The sequence below is a fragment of the Balearica regulorum genome, chromosome 1, assembly GCF_011004875.1.
Source record: "Balearica regulorum gibbericeps isolate bBalReg1 chromosome 1, bBalReg1.pri, whole genome shotgun sequence".
Lineage (NCBI taxonomy): Eukaryota > Metazoa > Chordata > Aves > Gruiformes > Gruidae > Balearica > Balearica regulorum.
Window position 1 is genome coordinate 7,878,383 of NC_046184.1, and position 21,348 is coordinate 7,899,730.

The 21,348-nt window shown below is 46.1% G+C and overlaps 1 protein-coding gene across 10 annotated transcripts in view; it reads right to left on the bottom strand.

The window, feature by feature from the left end:
* The window catches only part of FRMD4A (FERM domain containing 4A), a 383,039-nt gene that overhangs the window by 84,504 nt on the left and 277,187 nt on the right, over window positions 1–21,348 (bottom strand). For all 10 annotated transcript variants that reach the window (XR_012837828.1, XM_075767470.1, XM_075767639.1 and 7 more), the window contains exon 4: window positions 13,473–13,565. Coding sequence is in view for 9 of the 10 variants with exons in the window: in XM_075767470.1 (XP_075623585.1) it covers window positions 13,473–13,565 (93 nt within the window). In the remaining variant the exon portion in view is untranslated. The remainder of the gene's footprint in view (window positions 1–13,472; window positions 13,566–21,348) is intronic.

Genomic DNA, 21,348 nt, shown 5'->3' on the forward strand with positions numbered 1-21,348 from the left:
TATTTCCTGACAGATACAACCAACTACTTGCTTACTAGAGTGAGAGAAACATTTTGAGATCTTCTTACTCATCTGCTGAAAGTGCCCCTGCTATTGTCCCTCTTCCTCCTCCAGAAATGTTCAAATGAGAAATAAAAAAAAACAACTCCCAACCCAAAACATATTTGAATATAGGGATCATCAAGCACAAAATTTCAGCTTTTTCTTCTTTTTTTTTTCTGGTTTCCACTGGGTGGTACCGCCTGTCCTTGAAACTGCCTCTCTTTTTTTTTTTTTTTTTTTTTTTTGGTGAATAAAAAAATACTTGGCTTTAGAAATGCAAAAAAGATGCTGCATTAAAAAAGGAACCTTCTTACTAGATCTGGTCTCTGAGTGCAGCTGGCTTTCCATCTGCTGAATTCATGGAGAAAAATGATAATTTTGCACATTCTGTGATTCTTGAAGAACCTCCTCTGCTTATCACCACTACCAGTGCTCTGCAAGTTGTGAACGTAAGATCTTTAATTCCAGGGTGAGAAGAAAGCAGGAACATTTATGCCATTTTTTGAATCCCAGTGAAGGTTAGCCAAAAAGCTTTTCGTTTCATCAGCTCGAACGAGACCATCCTCATCATCACTAGAGGGCAATATTGCATTTCTTAGGCCGCAAGGGCCTTCCCCAAGGCTTTCCACATAGACACATACACAGATCATTTTCTATACAAAATTGAGTCTCTCAGAGCACAGAGCCTGCACATGATACTTCATCTTCACAAAGAAAACCCAATTCTCAAGTGATCTCCAGAGTGGAGAGTGTGCTGGGGAGCTACTGGCTCTCACACATGCACCCAGACAAATGCAAAGCATGTGCACCAGGGAATTGGTGCTACTTGAAAGAAAACAGATTTGCAGAGAGAACTCTTATGGGATTTGCTGTGTGGCAAGCTCAGAAAACCTGAAGTGGAGCAGTCTTCCTTGAATTCACAGCTGTCACTGGAACAACAGAAAGGGAAGGGAAAAACATGTATTTTGCACTGATTGCGAATCTCTGTCAGACCTCCTCCTGTGACCACCTTTTCCCAATATGGTGAAGGAAACCACACTTTACAATGACCAATGCCAGTGACTAAGGAGGCAGGCACAAGCATCCAGCTGCTAAGGCAATGAACCAAGCAAAAAATCTGGGATAAATTCCTGCCTCGGACACAGGTTTCCTTCATGACCTTCAGCTGCTTGGGGCTGTTGTATTGTATTTAGAAAATACTCCTCCCTCCTCTGCCCCCCTCTGTCTGTTTTGCCTGTTAAGCTTACAAGCCTTTTCTTACAGCTTGTTTCAAGATCATCAGTTTTAAGGGGCAATTCTCAGATTTCTGTTGAGGACTCCCCTGAGAGCAGCATTCCTCCATGTGCAGTGAAGCTGATACATCCAGGAAATAATTGATGGGCTGGACAGAGAAACAGTCAGTACAATGTGTCCGACACCTCTGCTCTGCTACCTGCATCTCTTGCAATACAGCCAACAAACAGCTTTGCCTCGAGCAGCTCCTACAAGAGGTTCCTTGAGAGCCAGCAACTCTCGCTATGAAAAATTAGGTGTCTGCAAGAAAGGAGAACACTCCACAAGACTTTGTGAGTGAAAAAAATCAGAGAAATCATATTGGAAGAAGTTTAAAAGATCAGCCAATGTTAATCTATTACTGCATTCCCCATCCCTCCCCACCCCCAGTAACTTATGATTCATCAAGTACATTTTCTAAGCATTAATTAAATAGTCCAGTGAATGTTATGCTGGGTAATGAACACAAAGTGCCTATCTTGCCTGCTCCCTCTCAGCGGCAGGAAGATAATAATGAGTACTGCAGAAAGTATCTTGGAAGACTTCAGAAGCTGCTGCATCTGAAACGTTTAAGGCTTTTTAGCAGCGAGGACATGCCTCGTACTGATCAGATTGCTCTATATTAAGTGTTGGTTAACTGACAACTTGCTCTGAGACAGCTTAACACCCTCATGCCGTGATGAATGGCAATTCCCATCATAACCAGCCAAGCACCGACATTTATACAGCAGTGCCTGTGAGAAGCAGCTGTGGAAACTCCTGATCCTTGGTGATGGGAAACTGGCATTACTGTAATTTCTCCCTTGCATTACACACATGCCCACCTCTGACTTGCAGCAAGGAGAAATGCCTGACTGAGTATTGGACCCACCAGTTTGATTAGTGGTCCTTCAGGAGATGGAGGATCCCTGGCTGCCACTGATGGCCTCATATGTGAACCCAGCTGTGTGTGTGTGCAGACGTGCAAATGTAGCAGTGTTGGGAAGGTGATTCATAACTAGAGCTTTGTTCTTGCAGTGGGGATAGGAGGCCTCAGGACTATCAGAGAAATCGCCTCCAAAAGCACCTGGACTGGTGATGTGCTTGTGTGGCCAGTGAGAGCTGAAATGAGCAGCACTCTCCATTTCCACACACCAAAAGAAACTGTGAAATATAAAATATTTAGCATTGCCTTTAACACACAGCCCTGGGCATATCCCCTCAGCCTGAACTTGGTCATCTATCACCTAGCAGGGACCAGGCTCTGACCAATCAAGTTCCTGACTGTGCAAATGTACTGTCATAGTGTTTGAGATCACACGCCCATGCATTTATTTCCAAGCAGAATCTGCCAAACTGTAAACATATTTCACTGTGGTCTTCAATGCAATGATATTTTGAAGCATGAGCACAGCAAATGGAACAGGCTGCCCAGAGACATTGTGGAGTCTCCTTTTCTGGAGATACTCAAAACCTGCCTGGATGCCATCCTGTGCAACCTGCTCTAGGTGATCCTGCTGTAGCAGGGGGGTTGGACTAGATGATCTCCAGAGGTCCTTTCCAACCCCTACCAATCTGTGAATCTGTGTAAATGGATGTTGTCTACTTCAGGGGTAGATCTGTCCTTGGGGCAGTGATGCCATCCTATTCTTGTGACATTTCACTCTCTTGGGAGCCAGCTGGCCCCAAAGGCTTTTATTCAACAACAAAAACATTTTTTCAACAAAAAGAAACACTCCAAAACTCCTATTCTGGTGCTATGGTGTTTTCTTCCAAGAAAATTCAAAGAAAACACTGAAAGGGCTTTAGAAGGCCTCAGAAAGGTAGCAACACTTGGTTTCACTGAAAAACAGCATCTTCCTGAGTAGTGCCCCTACCAGAAAAAACTGTAATTGAAACTGGAGCCCTGACTGGGACAAAGGGTCCCTCTGCTGCATGGAGAGCCCAGACCAGGCAAGGGCACAGCAAAGCGCTCTCTTGTTGCTGTCCTATCAAGCCTCACTCCTCAGATGTCTGGCTGCTTTCAGAGGAAGGCAGTGGGGTGACCACAGGGGCACAGGAGGCAGCTGGATGAGGGACATGCCAGTGCGTGTGGCTCCGGCATGCTGATACGGTGCTGTGTGAGAGGTCAGTCAAAACAGAAGCGAGCGGTGCCAGGCAGTGATGGGGAGGCTAAGGATAGCACTGAGGATGTTTGCTGCTGATCAAGGTGACTGTGACTGATAACAGTGTGGCAGTGATTTTTGGGTGAGTTCCTGCCTTTTCCAAAGTATTGGCAAGGGGAGTACCTTCCCTCCAGCCCTGTAATACTGTCTCCGTGCAGGGAGGCAAACCACCCCTCTTGGGCTTATTAACAATAGGAAAGGGGAAAAAAAATCACAGAGTAACAATCCAAGTGGCTCTTGTCTTCCCTGGTGAAAACATTGGTTTTCCCATGAAAAAGGAAAATAAAGGGTAAAACCGGATTTCATGGAAGAGTTCAGAATGAAGCAAAAGGATTTTGGTTTTGAGGTACAGTCACCAACCCCAGTGTTTTCTCCTGCCCTGAATGGGAAATAGGCTCAGTTCTGAGAGAAGGGATTGAAGTGGGCAGAAGTGTCTCCCATGTCCTTCCCAGCTGGCTGACTCCGTTCTGGTAGGATGCAGGGCAGAATTGTCAGCAGAGCTTGGTGGCTCTGTCAATGGACTGCCTCTTATTTCATTATTACAAAGCAGTGGATAAAGGAGAAGGCCCCTTGTCTGCCTCATCCATCCTGGGGTCTGGCTCATTATCCCTCAACATGTCATTTAAAACCTCAGAGGATAATTTGAAAAATATGAGGCCATTTGCTAACCAGGAAAAGAAAAATCACATGCATTTGTATAATGGACTTAAATGCAGATGTCATTATGTCCAGTGTCTCATGCTAAATGAGTATTCTGAGCAGCTCAGGCTGCAGAGCTTCTTTTATGTTCCAGCCCTGTTTGCTAATAGTCACGGGTGCACACTTTTATGTGCTGACACTTAAAGCAGACAATGGTCATGCTAAATAGTTGTCCTGTTAAGTAATCAGCCAGGAATGAAAATCAGAGGCGCTAAGAAGCTCCATTTACCTCCTCTTCTTGCATTCATTTTGATTCTGATCCCATGTCCTGTCCCCTGTGCTTGTGCCATTCTCAGACCCCCCTCGCCCAGCACCAGGGACTGGTATGCAGGGAACAGGATGCAGCAGGAGAGACCTGTGTCAACTTTTACCTCATTGCAAGGAAGCCACAAAACTGGAGGTGAATGTGATTCCAGGAATATAGGGAATTGCAGCTAACAAAAAAATGCTGTGGATATTGTTTAACCTGGTCCTGTTCCCTTCCTTGTTCCCACCGGCTGTACTGTACTACGAAGCTGTTTGCACCTTTACTCACCGCCCATCCATTTGTCTCAGTGTTTGTAAGAGGTTGGCCCACTGAACTCATGAAAAACCATTTGTTTTGGGGATATTTGCTGATTCCTATGCCTCATCTTCTCCATATACAAAATACTAAAGGATCTAATTTGGAATATACAGAGACTAGCTCTCTTCCTCTCTTCCAGGCTGTACATCCTGAGAGTCTTTGCAAACTGCAAAGTGCTCCAGTATCAACACAGAGAGGGGAAGGAATCGAGGCAGCAAAGCAGGCACATTCCTCCCTGATGTTTGGATACAGCATCAAGCATCGCCTGGAAAGGCACTGACCTCAGTGCAGTGAGGCCTCTGCCCTCTCACCAGGAGGGGAAACAGGCCTGACCAAGCCATAAAAGCAGCAAGTCAGCTCAATATTTTCTGCAAATTGCTCCAGTCCCGAAGTGTCCCATGGAACTTAGAATCATAGAATCACAGACTGGTTTGGGTTGGAAGGGACCTTAAAGATCATCTAGTTCCAACCCCCCTGCCATGGGCAGGGACACCCTCCACTAGACCAGGTTGCCCAAAGCCCCATCCAATCTGGCCTTGAACACTGCCAGGGATGGGGCATCCACAACTTCTCTGGGCAAGCTGTTCCAGTGCCTCACCACCCTCACAGAGAAGAATTTCTTTCTAACATCTAATCTAAATTGACCCTCCTTCAGATTAAACCCATTACCCCTTGTCCTGTCACTACACTCCCTGATAAACAGTCCCTCCCCATCTTTCCTGTAGGCCCCTTCAGGTACTGGTAAGCCGCAATTAGATCTCCTGGGAGCCTTTTCTTGTCCAGGCTGAACAATCCCAACTCTCTCAGCCTGTCCTCACAGGAGAGGTGCTCCAGCTCTCTGATCAGCTTCGTGGCCCTCCTCTGGACTCGCTCCAACAGCTCCATGTCTCTCCTGTACTGGGGCCCCCAGAGCTGGACGCAGTACTCCAGGTGGGGTCTCACAAGAGTGGAGTAGAGGGGCAGAATCCCCTCCCTCGACCTGCTGCTCATACCTCTTGTGATGCAGCCCAGGACACGGTTGGCTTTCTGGGCTGCAAGCGCCCTCTGCCAGCTCATGTTGAGCTTCTCATCAATCAATACCCCCAAGTCCTCCTCCTCAGGGCAAGTCCTTCTCCTCAGGGCAACTTAGCTTGCAGGAGAAGCACAACTTTGTACAAAAAGGCTGTTGCAGCTCCTCTTGGCTTGGAGTGATGTTGTTATCTGTTCCAGGTGTGAGGCAGGAGCAGTGACTGGATCACAGCAGCATGCTGCCTTCCTCCCCTCCTCTCCCTCAGTCACCAGGGGGATTTCCCCACACTCTCCTGGCTCCATCCCAGCTCTTTCCTGCTCTTTGATCCTTACTGAGAGTGACATCTTGGCTATTAGAGGTAACTTCCTGAGTGCACTGTCTTGCATGACACCATTCCTCAGTATTTGTGGAGCATCTTTCATCTGTGGATCTTGAACCATTTTGGGAATAGAAATCCCTCCTGCCATTCTGCCGTGTTGTCAGCAGTGCACCAAGGTATGATTTGCCTGTGAAAACTGGCATAGTGTTGACTTACTCACTGGCTCTACTCCTTTGTTCAATGCCACGGCAATGGGACCCCTCATAGCAGCCCTTTCTGCTTCCTTCACTGGTGACAGCAAATCACACCCACTGGTGGAAGGTATAAATGCACAAACTGGGATGAAAATGGGAACAATGTCTGCATGACTTTCACCCAGTCAGAGAATCTGTGTGTAGGCATTGACATAGCTGTTGCTGCTTGATCCAAATTAGGTACAAATCTTACACTGACAGCATCCATCATTTCTGCATAGTACCTATCATGCTGTCTAAATGCTTCCCTAAATGAGACAAGACAACGCTGCCAGCATCAACACATTCAAAATGCGGCTCAAAACAAGAAATTTTTAGAATGCTGCTTTTTCTTCCCCCTTGGGTGGCTGAATGGAAAGGAAAAACAACTTCTCCCCTTCTCTAAACGCAGCTCACTTATACAAATATATTCACAGTTAAGCAGAAAACAGAAATGATGTTATGGGACTCAAGAGCCAGACTGCTGTTAAGATGTGTGTGTAATGGATGGCTTAGCTCAGAGCTATGTGCTAAGTAGCAAAGCCCCATTAGTTCCCTTCCTCAAGCAAAGGTCAGTTTTCACACAAGTAAATCTTCCAACTGGACAGAAGTTTCTCATATCTCTAAAGAGACTCTGAGGAGCAAAGCCTCCCCGCAGGCAATTTATTACACCTTCCCCCTGGTGAACAGAGCAGGGGGCCACCCTGAGAAGGCTGCAATAAATTGTCTGCAGGGAGCCTTGTCTTCCAGCACAAACAAGGTCTGAGCGGCTGTATTTGTACGCTGCGGCTGGGTGGGAGGAGGGGGTTGGCAGGGCTGCTGGCTTTTGAGATCTTCCCCCTTAGTGTACACACAGCTGATGTGCACCAACCAGCAGAACACATGCTGTGCAAAGAGATCTGGGTTATGGCACAGCTTTGCCAGACTTTATAGACAGAGCAGCTCACGGGAACCCCTGAAAGCAGCTTGGTTGGGCTAGGTTGGTTATGCGGGTTTAATATTCTGATTTTTGCTATTGTTTCTACAGCACCTCAGCAGTGCATGGAGCTGCAGAGATATAATGCGGGTGGGAGATGTCTCTTTGTGTCCCTTATATGTAGCATAAACTGCCTGGGAGCTTGGTGTGGGGAGTTACCAGCTCAGTGCTGGTAGTGAGAGCGGGTGAGGAAGATAGCACAGCTGGAAGGAGCTCAGAGATGGCTAGCGATGAGGATGAGGACAGAGCACCCCAAGGTGCTGATGGTTCCCTGAACTATCTGGGATGATGAAGCTCCCTGGCAAAGTGGGGGCCAGCACCACCCTCCTTGCAGCTCCCCTTCCAGGGAGGTCTGCAGCAGACCAGGGAAGAGCAGAGGAGCTGAGCAATCTGTGTATATATGATTGTTCCCCAGCACCTTCTCCTGGGTGCAAGCAGGTGAGATGAAACATATCCATGGGTGAGAGCAAACTCTGCCACTTCTCTCCCTCTCCCCGGCTACAAAATTGATGTATTTGATAATCTATTCGAGCCTCTCTCCACAGTTCCTGGAAACCCCTGTCTCACACCATGGGGCAGAGAGAGGGCTGCTCCTTCTCCCTCCTCGGTGGGTAGAGACTGTAGCTGGCAATGTTGGGGAAAGATACTTCTGCTGCCATCTGTCCTCCCTCACCTTGGCATCAGCTTCCTGCTGGCCTTCCCTCATCCCACCCGCCTTGCTCAGGGATGTACTCAGAACCCACTGCAGCTCGTCCACCCCCCTCATTCCCTGCCTGGAGCAAAGCAGTGGAGCACTACATACCCCTCTCTGGTGGGGAAAACTGTGGATGGAGAAACACAGCCCATTACATGTGAGACAAATGAATTGCTCTGGTTAATTTAGTGTGGTTCTATTCCGCTCTTCCTGCCACAGCAGGCTGCTGTCATCACCACCCACTAATCTAATTTCTTGGAGAGATGCAAAGCTGAGTGGAAATGAATGGTACACACAACCATGGTGTGCTGGGATTGCCATGTGAGTCAGGCAAGTTGGGAGCAGCATACCTTGAATCTGTGCCCCATACGTGTCTTCTGGCCAATGTGGGAGGCAGCGCTGTATTTCAGCAACAGGTTGTAAGGTTCATCTACCCCTATGAACAACCCATACTAGCAACCACTGTCTGTCTTCTTTCCAGGATCAGCTGTTTCCAAATGGTCTCCTGCTTCTTTTATTTTTAACATTAGTCCTTTTCTAATGGAGTATGTGTTTAAAGACTGGATATAAAGGAGGGCTGAAAAACTAAAATAGCATAAGACCTCATTAGCAGCTGAAATCTGGTCCAATTCTGTTCAGGTAGTCATGCAAAACCTTGTAGATGGAGAATGACTCCTCAACCCTAGCTGCGCCAACCCTGTTTGAAATAATAATCTGAATTTATGGGCTGCCCTTGATGCACACAGAAGGGATTCATTAGGTGAAAAGAGGTAGCTACAATATAGACACCTACATCTGAGCAGGGATCAGAGGTCAGAGAAGAAACATAGGTATTTTAGACTGCAACTTAATGAATTCCAAAGCAGTCATCTAAAATGTCAGATGAGTTGTTCCTGAAAAGTGCCTATTTCTTTCCAGTGGTTATACAGGGAAGCTGCACTAATTAGCCCTGAGCTGTCTTCCAGGTAAACATCTGTTACCTGAGCTGTCTTCCAGGTAAACATCTCAGCTTTGGTGTGGTGAGTCCCATCACAGACATCTGTCCCATCTGCCTTGGACCCGGACCACACAGAGCTATGTTCCTTCAGGTTAAAGGAAGCAATGATGTGCATGAGCTTTGCACTCTGTGTTTCAGTGCTGATCTCCTGTTTAAGGCCACTTTGTTCTGTAGTAACTGTGGTAACCTGGCAAAATGTCTGGTCTCGATATTGAGAGCCCTGAGCCCCCACGGGTCCCATGCTGACTTCAGCCTAGCCAGTACGTATGAACACATGCCAGACGTTGCTGGACACAGGCATTCCTTTGTGGGAATGCTGCTGGGCCATAGATACAAACTCTGCCTCACAGTGTATTTGAGTACTGAGGATTTATTTCTGAAAGAAAAAGCCTTTCCATGTGAGAGATGTTCTGATTTAGCATGACGACTTCTGCAGTGAGTTGTCACTGTTTAGCTGGTGGAGCTACCCTGAGAGTACATATATTCATTCCTGGGAAAAGATCCACCAGTGAAGTGAATTTTATTTGCTGAGCTTGTTCATATAAATTAACAGCATGACAAACATCCAGAAGATAAAGAGATCAGACCCATGCTGGTGGTTCCCTAGCTAAGGATTGCTAATCCCACAAGGCCATTGTTTGAGGATGAGAATTCACTGCAAAGCCTGGCCAACTTTGCTTTCCATGAACAAACAGTGTGTCTATGCTCTGGTCCTCTCTCATCTCAAAGATTTACACAAAGGGAGTGACTTTGACTTCCTTCTCCTGCCTGTGTGAGTCAGAGCAAAATGCTTCCTTCCCTGCCCAAAGTAAAACAACCTTTATCTGAACTCCTGCTAACTCTGTTTTCCTCTGACCTCCTTGCTGCTCCTGGCTCTCCGCACTTTACTTAGGTTCCTGCCTTTTGCCATTCGGCTCATGTTGTGAGGTACAGTTTCATTGTCCTCTTCTGGTCTCAAAACAGCTCTGTAAAATCAACTAGTGAAGCAATCCCTCCTTCCTTCATCCCCATCCTTTGCTTCTCCTGGACTTCAGCTGTGACTCACATGTGGCTTGGTTTATCTGCAGTGTAAAGCCTCTGAGGCAGGGAGTGAGTTTCACCAACAACCAAGCAACCAGGGCTTTAGAGAGCCACCCAGGGAAGTTAATTCTCAGATGAGAACTAATATCACTCCCATCCTGTTGCCAGATGTCCCACCTCCCCTGCAAGACACATGGCACTCCCTCTTGCTTTCATGTATGGCTTTAAAGCTATATAAATGGATATTAGCAGAGTCTCATAAAATAATATTGCACAAGAATAGCCATGGGGCAGTTCAGAGCTGCCCAAGCAGTTCTGATTGCTTCCTAGATTCCTATGTTGTTCTCAGTGGAAAGCTTCCAGAGAAGCACTAGATGACAACCGGAAGACAGAGAGGCTTCAGTTAGCTTTGCAAGTGTACAAGGGCAGAAGCAATTTCTTCTGAACTAATGCTCAGAACATCCTTATAAAATCCTCCTGCTTTGATACAGCGCTGTGAAATTTTTGGTCTTTAATTACGGAAGAGAGTAAAGACACTGGACATCAATGTTCAACAATGTCAAACCCCAAGGAAATGTGTGTCAAAAGATGAAGCTTCAACAGTGCTGCAGAGATTTAAATAAGGGAGGAAAATTTCACACTGCAAAGCTTGTGAAACTTCCTATTTTCAGCGTGGTTCTTCCAAGAAGCCTTTGCTTAAAAAGGCATGCTTCCCTTTAAATGTACTTTTAGAGCAATCTAAAAACTATGGCATCTTTGGTGGGTGTGCTGCCCATCAACATTGCTGCAGGCATGTTAAGGGTAAAAACAATTTGATGATCACATAAAAGGTGAAAATGGTTTCTCCATAGCTTCTCCTCTTCACAAACTACCGTTTAGTGTTCTTGCCTGAAGCTTCATGTCTTCAGTAGTTACCCAGCGTGGTTGAATTGTACATTCACTTTGACTAGAGGGAAAACCCCACATGATTACTAAATCCTGATACAGTAAACAGATTTCTCTGTAATGAACATCTGGCACATCCAGCTACATGTATTACTATCCCCCCAATTAAGACCCCCAGCACCAGCCTAAGCTTTTTCAGCTGCAGTTCTTGAGAGGTAATGCTGGAAACATATCTGCAAACACAGGCAAACCTTTACCAATGATACAGTAGGGGTCATGGGCACCCAATTCCTTAAAAATTAGTACATTTGTAACTATCTGTAGTACAGCATTAGTTACCTCTGCTTTCTACCTCATGGCAGCAGGGGAGAGGGAGCGTTCTGTTTAAGATATGAATATGGATGTCTCTACAAGCTGCTGTGCATCTCCAGATTATCAAAATACAACCCTGTCTATGGATGGGTCTCTTCACAACCTTTCCTTCAGCCCTTGCTTTAGTTCCCAAGCCAGAACTGAAACCGCAGGGTAACAGATACCTGGGGCATAACCAGCTGGCATGGTTGGATTTGATTTCTTCTCCAATTGCCTTCTGCTCAGATTAGATTTGGGGATGGACATGGGAAGTCTTTACATGCTGGGGAACTTTTTCAACTTCTTGCCAGTGTCTGATATCCGCAGAGGAAATAAACAGTAGAAAAGCCATGGTAAGTTAATGCCCATTCCTAACTCTTGAGGCATCTGACCTTCCAGTCCAATTCAAATTGTAACTCACTGTGACAATCCACTCATTGCTACCACAAGTAAGAGTATAACCCCATAGTCAGCCTGGTTTTCACACACTTTTCAGACACTGAAGGCTGATTTTTCCCCTATGGATTTCCCCTATGAATTACAATTATGGAACAGGAGAGGTCACTCATTTACTAACTGTCATATGGATCCGTAGTCCTAAGGTGTCTCTTGGCTAATATCCTGCTAGAATGACTTGTCTCCACTCTGCTGCCAACTCTCATAAAACAATACAGATGGCAATATTTATGCTCGTTGAGTGGTCTTTGAAATGAATATGAGAGTGGCTCAGTAGCACTGGCTTTCGCATATTTAGCCGTTCCACTCCTCAAATCTGCACTTAGCTCTTGCTCAGTCAGAGCTTTCACTGGTCTCCATGGTATCCCTGCACTAGCACGAACTCCTTAAGTTGACCCCTAGACAAGATGCTCGATTAAAGAGCCGGTATGTTCTTAATGAGTTTTGTTTTATTTTGTTTTTAAATTTGCTTAAAAGTCTAACATTTTTGCAGAAGAGCACCAACTGTTTCATGTAATTCTAAGCACAGGTGGATCTGGATCATATACACTGGAAATGTGTAGCTCTGGATCTACCCTTACGGTTTGAAGCACCCAACATGTAGACTAAACTCTTCTCTTCGGAGACAGCAGGCCAGTTCTGGAGGCATGGGGCTTTGCACAGCCTTGATTTGTCCTAAGATATATCCACCACAAAATATGGGTACATAACAGAACAAAGAGTCTCTTCTCTTCAGAAGGCTCCCTTGTAATTGAAGTTAAATGAATGGCAATCACTAAGCGGGAAAAAAAGGTTTCACTCAGGGGAAGGAACTCAAAAGTAGGTCTTCATTTTTTGTGGGTACTATGGAATGAATGAGGGTGATGTCAGATGTAATATAACACTGGAGTGGAAAGGGTAACAGAAAAAGACAGTAACACTGCACTGGCTAGTTCTAGACATGAGCTATCCATTAAAAGTAAGTCAAAACCCTCAACTTAATTTTGTACATATGCCATCCCAACCCCCAGCCTCTCTCTGGGTGTTTTAAAGCTGCAAGAGCAAATTTGTCTTTTCAGAAAATATCTCCCTTGGAGGCAAAAACACTGTGTACACAAGAGCATCGGCAGCTTCTAGCAGCTTCCGAACACTAACAGTTCCTTGCAAAATTCCCAGATGAAGAGAAATTTTCCCAAACCTGCCACAATCTTCATTAAAATCTTCCTAGTCTGGTTCAGTCCAGTCTATGAATATGTTCTATGCCCATGCAGAAGCCAACTGGTTGCCATAAAATGCCATCATTTGCTATTTGCAGATAATTCATTATGCCATGACATGGTTGAGTCCAGAAGGCAAATATGACAGAGCTATACCAGGATTAATTTGGTCCCTGACATAACGCACACCCTGGGCACAATCCAGAGGAAACGGGTGGCTCACTGGCAAGGAAGCGAGTGTTTTCCCTCCAGGTATCTGGCTCAGGTTGGTTATCCTGGCAGAAAGAGGTCTTTGTTCTGCAGCCCTACCCTCCTTGGACTTTCCAGGAGTTCAAAACCCACAAATAAAAATGTGAAGACATAACGTTTGATCTTGCTCTCATACAAGGTTTCTCTCTGGGCAGCTACAAGTGTTAGTGTGGCTACTACTTATTTACACTTGTGTGAGAAGAGTTTTCAAAGCCAAAGAGCTCAAAAGAAACCTCTGTAAAAGTGTTTGTTTGTCCACAGGTGTTTCTACAGCGTGAGAAACCAACAGTCTCATTTCCTGGCCTCTGGGGAACAGGTCATCCCTGGCCGTATCCTGTGAGAAGGACTCGCCATCGCACACTTACCTGACACAAAAGTACAAAACAACCGGTCCTGACTTTTTGGGGAAGTCATGTTCCAGCACCCGGCGGTCCAGCTGAAGCCAGTTCAAGTGTCCCCTGGCAAGAGAAGAGACAGTTTTCAGCCTGGCACCAAAGAGGTTTCTCGCTACTCATTACAATGAGGTCTGAGGTGTTACAAAGGATGAACCGAAGTGCATGCTATTTGCCCTCGGCTATTGCATGATATTTGAAAAACGCACAGTAAATGTTGGAGGAGCGGAGGCGATATCATCCTGGCAACATTTCAGTCTGGGAATCGAACAGCTAAAGTTCAATCTGTCAGGGTGAAAGCTGGCAGCACTGAGCAGGCAGGACAGCCCAAAATGTTATGAGCTTCACCTTTTTATTACAACTCCCTGGAGCAGTTGTATCATTAAAAGTCTGTCAAGATTTTCATTAGAAATCCTTATTGTTAAGAGTTTCCACAATGCCTGCAATATTTCACTCAAGGCTAAACCTGACTCTACAGCCTCAGACAGTTTATTTACCACCCACATGCCTCCAATAGCCTCTTTAGGTTTGCCCAGCCTTTGTTTTTCCTCCTTCAGAGAGCTCCTGAAAAACAGCTGCTCCATGAAGCGTTCCAGCTCCAATTACCACATGCTGCTTTTCTTTTGCCTAGATAGTACCTGTCGCTATTATTTTCTCCTATAATTTATCCATTCGTGCCTTGCTGCTGGAAGCTTTCCTGGGCAGGAGCTCTGTTCTTTGTCACGTTCCCCACATTGTAGAGCGCTGTGTGTGCGTGAGAGGTATTTTATAAATACCATTATTTGTATTACAGGAGCATCTCACTCTCCAGCTGAGATAAAGGTCCTGTTAAATTAGGCACTGTGGAAATACATAGGGTAAAATTCAGGCCCCACTGAAGTCGGTGAGAATTTTGCCATCGCCTTCAGTGATGCTAGGGCTGCATCCTGGGAGCGTTTTGCTACTGATTTCAGTCAGACCTGATTTTAGCCAGAGGGAGAGGCAGCCTTCACCCTTGCCTTCAGCACTTTGCTGTCTAGACAAGCTGGGAGAGAGAACTGAAGTGATTTTGGGGGGAATCTTGCAGCAAATAAAGCAGGAAATAGAACTCAGATGTCCTGAGCTCTGTTCCAGTGCCTATTTGCCAGCTAATGCTAATCCTTAAGAATAACTCTTCATTCTACCAAAAATGGAAAAAAAAAAAGAGAAAAGAAAAAAAAAAGTCTTGGTTTAAAACCAGCATTAAATTAACTTCTAGTGTCACCACGAGCCTTAGCAATGTACCCTGTCAGCAAACACTCAGCTTTCACAAGGGCCTGCCCGTTACTCCTTAGCAGCCCTTGTGCTTTGGGCAACTGAGAAGTCCCTTTGAAAAGCAGAGCAACAACATCTACTTAGCAATTTAACCAGATTTGTAGCTCCCCCAAAATAAATAATAAATAAGGAGAATGTAGCAGATTCAGGACATTTTGAATCGCCTGGGTTCAATTTGAATTCTGTACAGTTGCCCTGGCTTACACAGATGCAGAAGAAGATGGGCAGCTAAGGGACCTTCAAGCCCAGGCAGCTCTGGGCTGCCCTGGAGACCATCTGGGACATCGTGCATGCTCACCTCAGTGCAGCACGCTGCTTTGCACTCTCCAAGGGATTCAAAATTACTTGGGAACTCCACTCATCACTCCAGTGCGTTCAGGAACAGACATTTATAAAGAAGCTATCCCACCTCAGATTTTGCCATATGTAAATCAGTGTAAATGGCCTTTGCATGTATTTCACGAGAATACCAAGTCTCAACTAGATACAGGTGATACATGTGAAGTTGGGGACTTTTCACACTCATCCTGGACATCTTTTGGTGTACAACAAGGATCAAAACCTTTTTTTATCCTCTGCTCTAGACACCTGTGTGTTTCTTCCCAAGTTATTTTAACTTTTTGTATTGAGTTTGTGCGGCAAGATTTCGGTAGTTGGGGGGACACACTACAGAAGTGGCTTCTGAGAGAAGCTGCCAGAAGCTTCCCCCATGTCCAACAGAGCCAATGCCAGCTGACTCCACCACGGACCTGCTGATGGCCAAGGCCAAGCCCATCAGTGACGGTGGCAGCACCTCTGGGATAACAGAGTTGGGAAGGGGAAAAAACCCACCATGAGCAATTGCAGCCCAAGAGAGGAGTGAGAAGATGTGAGAGGAACAACCCTGCAGACACCAAGGTCAATGCAGAAGGAGGGGCAGGAGGTGCTCCAGGCACTAGAGCAGAGATCCCCCTGCAGCCCCTGGAGAAGACCATGGTGAGGCAGGCTGTCCCCCTGCAGCCCATGGAGGTCCATGGTGGAGCAGATTCCACCTGCAGCCCATGGAGGACCCCACGCCGGAGCAGGTGGAGGCACCTGAAGGAGGCTGTGACCCCATGGGAAGCCCGCGCTGGAGCAGGCTCCTGGCAGGACCTGTGGCCCCGTGGAGAGAGGAGCCCACGCCAGAGCAGGTTTGCTGGCAGGACTTGTGACCCCGTGGGGGACCCACGCTGGAACAGTCTGCTCCTGAAGGTCTGCACCCCATGGAAAGGACCCACGCTGGAGCAGTTGGTGAAGAACTGCAGCCCCTGGGAAGGGCTCAGGTTGGAGAAGTTGGTGGAGGACTGTCTCCCGTTGGGAGGGACCCCAGGCTGGAGCAGGGGCAGAGTGTGAGGAGTCCTCCCCCTGAGGAAGAAGGAGCGGCAGAGACAAGGTGTGATGAACTGACCACAACCCCCATTCCCCGTCCCCCTGTGCTGCTGGGGGGCAGGAGGTAGAAACTGGGAGTGAAGTTGGGCCCAGGAAGAAGGGAGGGGTGGGGGGAGGTGTGTTAAGATTTGGGTTTATTTCTTATTGCTCTACTCTGATTTGATTGGTAATAAATTAAATTAATTGCCCCAAGTCAAGTCTGTTTTGCCCGTGATGATAATTGCTGAGTGATCTCTCCCTGTCCTTATCTCGACCCACGAGCTTTGTGTTTTATTTCCTGTCCCCTGCCCAGCTGAGGAGGGCAGTGACAGAGCGGCTTTGGGGGCTACCTGGCACCCACCACACTTTTAGTCAGTTTCTTCTCTAGATAAAGTTTTTAAATAAGTTTTTTCCGTTTTTTTTTTTTCTATTAGTAAAGGGCAGCATGAACTGTGTATTAGGAGCTCAGACTTATTAGCAGCATGACTATGGAAAGGAGTGACACAATGCAGCTTTTCAAGCCCAACTACTCATTTCATATGTTTCTATTGCACTACATAGGTTGAAAGCAAGTCTGCCCAGCCTGGGACAGCGCTGTGCAGTGATACTGCCCAGGATCGGGGTGAGGATGGCTGTGTTTACGGGGTCGGATGTTTGGGCTAACTGGCCTTGTTCTCCGCAAGCTGCGTAGGTGTATCCCTCCGTCATTCCTGCTGCTGGGATGCAGTCGCCCAGCACTAGTGCGAGATCCCTGCATCATGCCCTGTTGTTCAGCATGTTGTGTACTTTCACAAGGCTTGGTTTTTAGAAGACAGGTGCTCCAGGCTGTCAGAAAATAAGCCCCATTGGAAGATTCTCAGCCTGGGCACCCAAAAATTAGAGGTGTCCGCATTTTCCACTGCATCCCCCTTCTTGAAAGCTGTCCTTTTTCCTATTCTTTTTGTTTTGTCCCGAAGTGCTCTTATGTTCCTTTTAACAGGACTTGGGAAGGCTGAAATGAACTGTGAAGGCCCCAGTACACATGAGGACTGAAACTAGACATGCTCGCCAATTCCTAGCCAAAGTACAAACCGAGCATTTATCCATGTAGACCACGGTACGAAACACTGTCGGCGTGAGGAAAAGCCACACTAAGCCTGACATCCCATCCTGAACCCGTCCAGCTGCATTTGTGTCACCAAAGCGGCAGCCACCAGCAGCTGATGGCATTACACACCGGTTCCCACCGAGACTGGTTTGTTGACAATGGACTTACTGTCTACCTCTGTGTTTATTCGACAGCGATGTCTGGGTTTGCCTAGTATGTACAATGAAGGGCTGGGAAGCCATGGTGCACAGAACAAAAATTCACTTCAAGGTATTTCTTACTTTGAAAAGACTTGCTCTTTTCATTCTCACTGCATTTTAACTGGAGAAACTGGTTGATATAATCAGTACGAAAAGAATATATGCATAAATGTATGCATATCAGGTTACACATTTATGTTGCACACGTAGACGGTTGCGCATACTGAATAACACGTTTAATTGCCACCGAGTTTTTGGGTTGAAGAGTTTCATTACTCTCATCTGCATGGAGCTTAAATCCAAAGCTCCTTTGGCGGACGAAGGTCACTTAAATCACTGTACTCAATTACCACTTACAATCTTTCATCGCTGAGGGCTTCTGTGCTGCAGATTGTCACCTCACTCCTTGTTTTCAAGCATGCATGTGTGGCATGTAGAGAACAGCAGCAATGAACAGTCGCTGGCATCTGCCCGTGAATGTGGTCTGTCGGGGAGCCAAACTCCAATGCCGTTACACCACAAAATGGTTTGCTCTGGAAGCTGTCTTGCTGTCTTCAGCAGAACTATTCATGGAGCACAATCCCATGTAAGACAGGGAAAAGTATGGGCATATAACCCTCGGCATGTAGTAATCCTGACAGTTTTCATGGACCAATTTAGGCAGCTTGCACTGGGATCCCATTCACACATGCCTATGTCTAGCTGGATTTTCTTCACGGTTCAATTTAGAGACACAAACTCTCTTTTGTTTCATTATCACTATTTATTTGCTCCTTTGGATATTTATATCAGTGTATTTGCAAATAATTGTGCAAACAGTTTTGGGTGACCTATAGGGAGGTTGAATATTGGAAGCCAGATCATTTTTCTCTGTTGGTTGTACTCATGTTGGCAGTTAAACTGGTGTGTCAATAACAAATACATAATCGCTTTTAGAAAAAGAAACCGGATCCATTTAGTTACGGACTGAGTATGGATTTGGGTGCCCAGGGTTCATATTGTCAATTGTGTGCAGTAGTTCTGTTTTCTTTTATCAGGGCTTTCAGTAAAGAGTGGTACATCAATGAGTACTTTGCCTCCAGGTGGTTCTGTTTATACAGTTTTACTGGTTAGTGTCCAGTTTTCTGAAAAGTGAATCCACATTGATTTGTGTTATAAAGGTATTTGGACCAATAAACCAACTCACGCCCCTTCAGTGTCAAACTCATGTTGAATTGAATGGACATTGAGAAAGACTAGGTCACATAATAAAAACCATATAAGCTATTTTACATTTCCATCAATCACTGCAGAAACTAAAAAACCCTTTAAGCTCACAGATTTTCTTGTTTAAGGTCTTAATCCTTCAGCAGAAATATTTTCGAAGGGGCTGCAAAGCCCAAGGAGCTATATGAATTCAGCTGTACAGATTTTGCAAAACAGTGGACATGGTGACAAAGGAGCTGGTCTAACACCAGAGCAGGACATTACTCTGAGAGCTGCACCCTCCTTTGGACTGGCTGTTCAATCAGGACATGGGACATCTGGTGCCTTGCTTTGGCTCTGCAGGGTGGAAATAGGTTTCCCTCCAATTCCTGGAGGTGAGAGAATATTCCAGGGAAGAGTGGTAGCCTGCTCTCCCTCTTCTACTCTTCCCTTGCCATGCCCCTGGCCATAGGATCCTGGGCTGAGCAATGGCACTCTCTGCCGTTACCGTATCATGTTAGTACAGTCTCTAGCGCAAGTGTAACACAAATAATGGGGGCCTGAATCCTTTGCAGATTTTATCCTATACATTACCTAGCTGAAGAAGCTGCTCTGCAAGTTCTGCTCTGGCGAGGGAGGACAGGCATCAGCAAAAGGGTTTGGGTCAGCTTTTGGTTGGACCCATGGAGAGGGGGGAGCTGTGGGATGCAAAAGGTGGTAGTTCTCCATGGAGCAGGTGACTCATGCCTAAGGACAAGTAAAGGACGTGGAAAACCTGCCTGTGGCCCAGACAGGGCGTCTGCAGCCAACAGAAGGGTAATCCTGACCGCTTGATCTCAGTGAATGCTGGAAAAGCTGATGCCAAGAGAAAGGGTGGTTAGTGGAGATTCATCCTCAGCTGAACTAAATAAAAAAGCCCTTTCTCCATTCTTTTTCACTGTTAATCAACCAGCATATCGCTCTTCTGGCCTCACGTGAAGCTTGGCCCTACGTGCTGTACAGGGACACCCTTTTGACCTGTGCTCTCCCGCAGTTAATGGCTCACGCCATAAAGCGTTCCTATGATCATTAAAATAGGAGGCGTTATTTTCTCCTCCGTAATAGTCTGACAATCTAATTTTACTCACGCTGAATGCAGTAATGACCCTATATTATCACAAGAAACTATTAAGTCGCCAACGCAAAGGTTGTTCCTATTGATTTTCTTCTCAGGTTGTCATGATAGAGCACAACTAATGAATGGAAATCCCCAGTCTAAATCATTTCTAAATAAATTACTCTCATAGAGCTTTTACTCGTAAATAGAAGAATTGATTTAATACTTTAGTGGCTTTTCTTCTTTCTAAACTTGCAATTTAGCCAACCCCAGACTACATTTATGAACCGGGCTTGTTCTGTTTTAGCTGGTTATGAGTTCCCTTCAAGTAAGGCACATAGAAACTCAGTGAAGAGTGAAGAGAAGGAAATCCCTGAGGCCTTGCGTCACAGAATTAAAGCATTTCTTTTTGTGTGCCTGGTCTGTATCAGCTACAGGGTTGTGTTAGGTGCTCTGCAAACACACACTAAGAGACTGTTTTTCCTACTTTTTGATGAGAAGATTTATTTTTTTTTTAAAATTTCATTTCACATTGCAGGTTAAGATTTGTGGTACAGAGACCCCAGTTTATTTTCTGAAGATGACAGGGAACATCTATTTCCGAGATCCAATCCAACTCCCCAGGTATATTTTCTTGGCTGTGTTCAGTCACATAAAACAATTACTGTTCGTGCCAACTCTATTCAGAGCTTTTTACAACTGAGGATGAAATATTATACATATATTTTTTTGGTCAAGGTTGTTTTCACAGTATTGAAGAAGCCTCAGTGCAAGGGTCAGACTCACTATGGGACAGCAGAAGGGCTGCAGACCAAGCTTCCTATCGGCTGGGACTCACTGGCATGTTGCTGGGTCGTGTTTACTAGATTTAATAAAAGTTTCCCAAAATCTTTCATCTGGGTTGGCTGAGCTCCTGCTAAAATACACCCTGTTCCATGTTCACCACAGGTCAAGAAGGTGACCAAGTGAGTGGACGCCATCACCTCACCCTGTGAAATCCCGTCTAGACAGTGTGCATCCCTCTGCATCCGCTGCGCGTCTTTGAGCACGGCCTCGACAGCCTCTGTCAGCCTCTTGCGCTTCCTCCCATCGCTAACCCAGATCTTTGCTCATGCCGCTCCGTGTTAAACCTGGAAGCCCCAGGAGAGGCTGGGCTCTATCTAATTGCTGACACTTCCTCGTTAGCTTCCCTTGCTCTCCCAGGGGAGCCCTGTGCCCACTCAGCTGAGCTGAGAGCTGGGACTTGCTCAGCTGCTATCTGGTTGCAGTCTGACATGTGTTTCTTGTTTTTAACCTGTGCTGTTAGGACTGTTAAGGGAAGATTTTCATCTCAGTCTGCTTTGGCTTCCCTGCATGGCTTTCCTGCACCCCTCAGGCAGCACCTGCTGAGTAACTTGCTCTCTCCAATAAGAAATAACACCCTGGTGAAGAGTAACTTCCTCCTCCTGCTTTATAAGTTGCCAGTGCCTCCTACTGCTCCTTCTTTGAGGACCAGTCTCATTAATTTGGGTTGGGTTGGAGATCTCCTACAGGGCTGAGCTGCTCATGTCAGTGAGATGGAATGGATTCTGGGCTCTCCTCTGATTTGGGTCCTGCTTCTGC